Here is a 7,024-nt window from a genome sequence, read left to right as displayed (position 1 = left end):
TCATAGCCCACAGCAACTTCCAGCTCTTGGGTGTAGGTGATTCTCTTGCCTCAGCCTCCCGAGTAGCTGGGACTATAGGTGCCTCCCTACCACATCTGGCTATTTTTTGTTGCGGTTTGGCTGGGGCTGAGTTCAAACCCACCACCCTCGGTATATGGGGCCAGCGCCCTACTCACTGAGCCAGAGGCGCCACCCAGAATGACTGCCTTTGTTTTTGTAAATTAGAAGGCTGAATCCAGAGAGAACTTGTTCATCTTTTAGGTAAGATTGGCACATGTCATTTTAGGATCACCAGTTTGACCTCAAGGGACAGAGAGCTCCATGGACAGAGAGGTTTTGCCGTTTAGCTCTTTAAATTGAAGGACATTTCCAGCATCACTGATACCCAGTCTGGCAAAATCAGAACTATCTCTGAATTAAGACAAAGAAACACATACGGTGGTTATATTTTAATCAGAATCAGACATTCACTGGCAAAAAACATTCCATATATGGCTTTGCTGTTCTGAAACTCATGAACTTAAAACCCAAATATGACACAAGCAGTTTTAAGAATTATTTTGGCCAGCCTCCCCAACCCCAAAGGAGATTAAAAAGTAATAATATAAAAAAGTTAAGGTCAAGGTGTTTTTAAAATCACATCATAGCAATGACTAACCATTTGTTTACTGGTGACTTCTCCACCCAGAAAGCTGCTGGACTTAACTTGCTGTTGAACAAGTGGTTAGTTATTAGTTCCCTGGGTAATTGTCCCTGAAGTTAAAAGCCACACTCTGGGGACACATTAGGCACTTTAAGTGGGGTAGCGACCTTTTCCAGGCTGGGGACCATGATTGGCTCTCAAAAGCCAGGTAAGGAATTTATAGTCAAGCAGAACGCTCTGCGGGGGGAGGAGCGTTGGGATCTGAGCGCGTTCTACAGACTTACAGGTGTTCTGGAGAGCTTTGAGGGCTGGCAAGCAGGCTGCTTCATTTCTGCTGTGGACGTGGGCATGATAACCCATGCAGATTTTTCTTCTGGCATCCCAAATACACAGAGCGTTGTTACAGATACTTAACAAGCGGTACTGATAATTAGAACAGGTACTGACAATTAGAACAGATGCTGGATGTAAACAACTGGTAAGGTGCACGGGTGCATGCTGGCAGAACTATCAGCTCCGCTTTGTGGGAGCCAATGAACCTTCACACGCTCAGCATGACACTAGCTTACTTGCCTGCACAGATCCTCTTCTCTAATCTGTCTCATCCACATCTTCTCCCGCGGTAGCAGCTTCTAAAGCCGCAAGGGCTTCTGCCACCGCTGCGTCCTCATCTACTGTCTCCCCATCCCTGTCGGAGCCGTGGTCATCCTCCTGCCCGCTTCCTGAGTCACCCACAGGCACGGCCTGAGCAGGACCCTCCTCTTTAAAGTAGACATTTAGGACTTCTGTGGCCACAGCCTCGTTTAATGAATCCCAGCTCCTCTTTACTGAGAAGGGCATGTTTAAACCACACTCTCCCACCCCAGGGGGAGAGTCCTCCGGGGGCTCATCTGCACTGTGGTTCTCAAAAAGACAATCTTTTTCTTCATGGTTAACAGTGTCTCCAGCTGGACCCCATAGCTGAGGGTAATCTGGGGCTGGTATCTGGGGGACGTGCTCTTGTGCTTCTAAGCCAAGAGTTTGTGCCTTGGAAGTAGCTCTGGAGTCTCCGCTGTGTGTGACTTGGGTTGCTTCTGAGGCCGGCAGCACACGGTCCTGGTTCCTGGTGCTCCCCACTTCCAGGAAAGGTTGAGTTGGGTGGATGCTGTTGGCAGTACTGGCCCAGGAGCCCTTGCCATCCTGGGTGGGCCTGGGGTTCCCACCGGGCTGCGGAGCAGCAGTGGGGCTGATGCCATTGATAGCACCATCTGCAAAGTCCCCCTGCGGGAGCCACCCTTGCTGTGGCCAGCTGGCCTCCTGTGGACCAGTGCCTCTGCCTCTGCTCGCGGTCCTCCTCAAGCCCTCCCTCGGGGGGTCATTCTTCTGCACCAGGAATTCGCTGCTCTGTTTGCCTTTTAATTTAACAGTGTCCTCTTCATCCAACTTGCAGCTGTTTACTTCGTTGACATAGCCAGGGGAGGGCAGTTGAACTGGATCAAAGAGATAGCTGGGGGGTGAGAAAAATGAACAAAAAGTAGTCAGGGTTGCCCCAGGATTCATACTTCCTACCACAGGCTCTGCTTCTTTCTACTATCCCTGCTAATTTAATTCCTGTGATTACTTTTAAAATGTATTTAAGTGTGTTGAAATCATATAGATATAGTTGGTATAAAAATGTTCTATCACTGGAAATAGATCTTAAGAAGAGATCCAAGTGGGGATGGAGGGAGAGGTAAAATGCAAATTGGTTCATGGAATCTTAAATAAAGTAAATGAAAGGAATGCCCACTAATAGGGACATATAAGGTTAAGTACTAATGGTAATAATCCCACGAGGGATCATTCTTCAGTTATTATACTCATAAATATGAAGTCTGTGGTTACATGAAAGATATTTATAATAAATATTTAAAAAATAAAGCCAAGGTGGTACACGTAGTTCAGTAGGCAGGGTGCTGGCCACACACATCAAGGATGGCGTTGGAACCTGGCCCGGGCCAGCTAAAACAATGACAGCAGCAACAACAACAACAACAAAATAAAGCCAAACATGGCTCAGTGCCCATAGCTCAGTGCTTAGGGCACCAGCCACATGCACTGGGGCTGGCAGGTTCAAACCCAGCCCGGGCCTGCTAAACAACTACAACAACAACAACAAAAACAACAATAGCCATACATTGTGGTGGGTGCCTGTAGTCCCAGCTACTTGGGAGGCTGAGGCAAAAGATTCGCTTAAGCCCAAAAGTTTGAGGTTTCTGTGAGCTGTGATGCCACGGCACTCTACCGAGGCAATCGTGAGATTCTGTCTTCAAAAAATAAATAAGTAAGTAAAATGAAAGAAGGAAAGAAAGAAAGAAAGTCAGCCAGCCAAACATCACATTATGACTACAGTGGAGTGAAGCTTATAAATGTATGGGGTCTGGAGTATAAATAGAATTAAAATCAGTTTTCTGGTTAGGCATGGTGGCTCATGCCTGTAATCCTGGCACTCTGGGAGGCCAAGGTGGGCGGATTGCCTGAGCTTACAGGTTTGAGACCATCCTGAGCCAGAGTGAGACCTCACCTCTAAAAATAGCTGGGCATTGTGGTGGGTGCCCGTAGTCCCACCTACTAGGGAGGCTGAGGCAAGAGGATCACTTTAGCCCAAGAGTTGGAGGTTGCTGTGAGCTATGACACCATAGTACTCTACTGAGGGTGATAAAGTGAGACTCTGTCTCAGAACAAACAAACAAAAACTCATAGCTTTATTTGTTAAGGAAGCAAGACCATCAGCTAATTTTTTTCCCTTTATCTTATGTATTTTATTCATGTTACTGAAACTTTTGTGAGATGTAATATGGACAAAATTAAGAGCACATATGCGTTTGGGGCGATTTATTTTCAGCAATGCCATTTCAGGCATCCTCTGAAACCCCAGCTTTTCTTTGCGTTGAGGATCTCTGGAGAAACGTAAATTCAACACCAACCAAATTCACTCTTAGAGAATGATGGTGTTCCCAATGTGCTTGGGGAAGGGAGCAAAATAAGCTTAAAAATCTAGGCCACATATCCTCTTATGTTATCAAAACAGTTCCAAACCCTTAATTTATCCAGCACTGTTGATTGTGTCCCAGGTTAGATAAATTCACTGAATTGGGGCATGGTCTTTAAAAGTGACTCCAGGACAATCATGAATTCCTCTCTTTAGATGAAATATTTTTTCAACCTTACCTTTGTATCATTTTACAGCACCTGCACCCCATCTGGATTATTTTTTGTTACTATCTGGAAAAGAAAGGTAGAGAACATAGTAAACGACATTTTCGTGGGAATTATGTTTGCTTTTTCTTTCGTAGATACTCAAAATTAATAGAGTCACAAATTTTGGCAAAAAGGTGACTGACAACTTGAATCAGAAAGGGGCTGGTTACCGGGAATACCTCCAGGTTTCCAGGTTCTTCCTTTTTTTTGAGACAGAGTCTCACTCTGCTGCCCAGACTAGAGTGCATTGGCATCATCAGCCTCACTCACGGCAACCTCAAACCCAGGTTCAAGCGATCCTCCTGCTCAGCCCCCTGAGTAGCTGGGATTACAGATGCCCATCACAATGCCCGGCTAATTTATCTACGTTTAGTGGCGATGGGGTCTCTCTCTTGCTCAGGCTGGTCTTCAGTTCTGAGCTTAAGCAGTCCTCCCTCCTTAGCCCCCCGGAGTACTAGGATTATAGGTGTGAGCCACTGTGCCTGCCCACCTCTGGTCCTAAAATCATCAATTCTGAGTTCTCAAACGTCACTGACACCTGCTTCTGTGCCAGACCCTTTCCCTAACTGTGTGAGTCACGTATTTCATCTCCACTTTGCAGATGAGGAGAACACACGAGGAAGAATGCCAGACAGAGAGAAAGGATCTTCCTCATGTTCTAATGCACTGCCTTCTACAGAGGACCTGGGCCTGGACCAGGGCGTGGTCTGCTGCAGGCGGTGTGAGGTTCTGAGAGGGCTCCCTGCCAGGGGTTAGCTCCTGAGAATTGGAGGACCTCTGAGTAAGATGGCTGACCGATCGTGTTCCACGATGCAGAGCCCGAGGGGTGTCACCATATTTTGCTGTGTTTATCAGCACAATACTATTTTTTTGGGTAAAATAGCACACTATTTTACCCAAACTTTTATGGAAAAATAAGGACATGCTTTCTACCTGGGTAGTGTGGCTCAGGAGCAGGTGAGCCCAGGGGGCTTCCAGTCAGGGAGGACCGGGGATCTGGGATCTGGGATAGAAGCAGGCTGGAGCAGCCTCTCCTAGGCCCTGCAATCAGGGGAGGGGTGGTAGCAGGGCTGGCCAGGTGGGCCATGGCTATGTGGGGCAAGGGCCAAGGGCTGCCTGCAGGCCTAGCGGCCTCATAAGCTACTACCCTGCTGGCCCCATCATGGCTATCTCAGCCACATCCCCCAATGTGGCAAGAAGAGCAGGGCTCCCAGGAGAGAGGGAAGGGGCAGCCTTCACGGAGCTGGCAGCTGCAGGAGGTGCTGCCCGGGAGTGTTAACCCCCCCCAGATGTCTCTCCTGGCCAAGAGCTGGCCGCTTCCTTGAGGAGAAAGTGTGGGGAAAATGTGGGTGCGCATTATATCCGAGAGCACATTTATGACCGGAGTCATCAGTATCTACCCGAATGCCTCCCGTTTTGCCTTTCCCATCACTAGGCCGACCTCTTCATGGTCTCCGTTCTCTCACAGCTCAAAGATGTGTCCCCGTGGGAACCCTAGCAGAAGGTGGACTCTCTTCCCACATGCCCAGTGGCCCCCGCCCTCAACCAAGCTGCATTTCCCCACCATTTCCCTCTGAACAAAATCTTCTGTTCACATAAAACTGGCTATGCTGGTCTGCTCTTTCCATAGAAAATCCTGAAAATCAGTTTGGAAGGCTCTATCTCTAAGTCGTTCCCCATTTTTAACATGTAGTCTTTAAAAGGACAAGCCAACAGCAGACTCTAAAGCCTCTGCCCTCTGTCTCCGTGACCAGCGGGCACTGGGAAGACGGAGACCGTTCATCACTGGCTGTGTCCCTGCCTCCCCGTCATCTCTCTCTTCTCTTTCATCATGGATTGTTTTTTTTTTTTTTTTTTTGAGACAGAGCCTCAAGCTCTCAAGTCCCCCTGGGTAGAGGGCTGTGGCATCACAGCTCACAGCAACCTCCAACTCCTGGGCTCAAGCGAGTCTCCTGCCTCCGCCTCCAAAGTAGCTGGGACCACAGGTGCCCCCACAACGCCCAGCTATTTTTTGGTTGCAGCCGTCATTGTTGTTTGGCGGGCCCGGGCTAGATTCGAACCCGCCACCTTAGGTGTATGTGGCTGGCGCCTTAGCCACTTGAGCCACAGGCTCTGAGCCCATCATGGATTGATTTCTGGGGATGCTGCTTCATAAGCCTTTGCCCACAGTGAAAATGACTTGTTGCTTTTTAAGATATACAGATTTGTTGGTTGACTAAAGGTAACTAGATTTACACTGAAAAATAAAACCTACAAATAACTCCCTATGGTAGGCTGAAAAATGGCTCCCCAAGAGATATCTGGGTCCTGATCCCTGGAACCTGTGAATATTACCTTATGTGCACCCCTCCTCCTGAAAGACTTTGTGGATGTGATTAAGGATTTTGAGATGGTGAGATCTGCCTGGATTTTGTGGGTGGCTCCTAAGTACAATAATATGAAGCTTATGGGTAAAGAGGTGCTGGGAAATTTGATCATGGAAAGAAGTGGAAGAGGTAATGTAACCACAAAGGCAAAGACTGGAGGGAAGAGGTCAGAGGCCCAGGATCACCAGCAGCCGCCAGGAGCATGGGAGAGGCAATGAATGGATTAACCCCTCTGGAAGGAGTGTGACCTTGGGGACACCTTGATTTCAGCCCTTGATTTCGGGCTTCTGGCCTCTAGAACCAAGAGAAAATAAACTTCCATTGTTTTAAACTCCCAAGTTTGTAGTGATTTGCAACAGCAGCACAGGAAACTAGAATATCCCCAAATCACTTTGTTCTTGGGCACCAAACCCCTTGTCAGTCAGACTTTTCTCAGGAGGACTAATGAATCTGCAGAGAGTCCCTTGGGCTCCCCATGCCGTCCCTCTTGTCACCCTTCCTCTTCTCACTGAGCTTCATTTTTCTTCCTGGCACATGTATATTACCACTGTACTTTTTTTTTTTTTTTTGAGACAGAGTCTCACTATGTCACCATTGGTAGAGTTCTGTGACATCACAGCTCACAGCAACCTCCAACTCTTGGGCTTAAGTGATTCTCTTGCCTCAGCCTCCCAATTAGCTGGGACTACAGGTACCCACTACAACGCCCAGCTATTTTTGGTTATAGTTGTCATTGTTGTTTGGCAGGCCTGGGCTGGATTGGAACCCACCAGCTCTGTTGTATGTGGCTGGTGCC

The 7,024-nt window shown here is 47.9% G+C and overlaps 1 protein-coding gene across 4 annotated transcripts in view; it reads right to left on the bottom strand.

The window, feature by feature from the left end:
* Nucleotides 1-434: 434 nt before the first annotated feature.
* The window catches only part of CUNH4orf19 (chromosome unknown C4orf19 homolog), a 105,510-nt gene continuing 98,920 nt past the window's right edge, over nucleotides 435-7,024 (bottom strand). For all 4 annotated transcript variants that reach the window (XM_023507990.1, XM_023507991.1, XM_003801625.3 and 1 more), the window contains 2 exons: nucleotides 3,833-3,886; nucleotides 435-2,129 (listed from right to left, as the gene is read on the bottom strand). In XM_023507990.1, coding sequence (XP_023363758.1) covers nucleotides 1,235-2,129; nucleotides 3,833-3,864 — 927 coding nt within the window. In that variant the 5' untranslated portion in view covers nucleotides 3,865-3,886 and the 3' untranslated portion in view covers nucleotides 435-1,234. The remainder of the gene's footprint in view (nucleotides 2,130-3,832; nucleotides 3,887-7,024) is intronic.

Source organism: Otolemur garnettii, unplaced genomic scaffold (assembly GCF_000181295.1).
Source record: "Otolemur garnettii isolate 467f Iridium unplaced genomic scaffold, OtoGar3 scaffold00214, whole genome shotgun sequence".
Taxonomy (NCBI): domain Eukaryota; kingdom Metazoa; phylum Chordata; class Mammalia; order Primates; family Galagidae; genus Otolemur; species Otolemur garnettii.
This window is presented reverse-complemented; position numbering and strand designations above follow the sequence as displayed.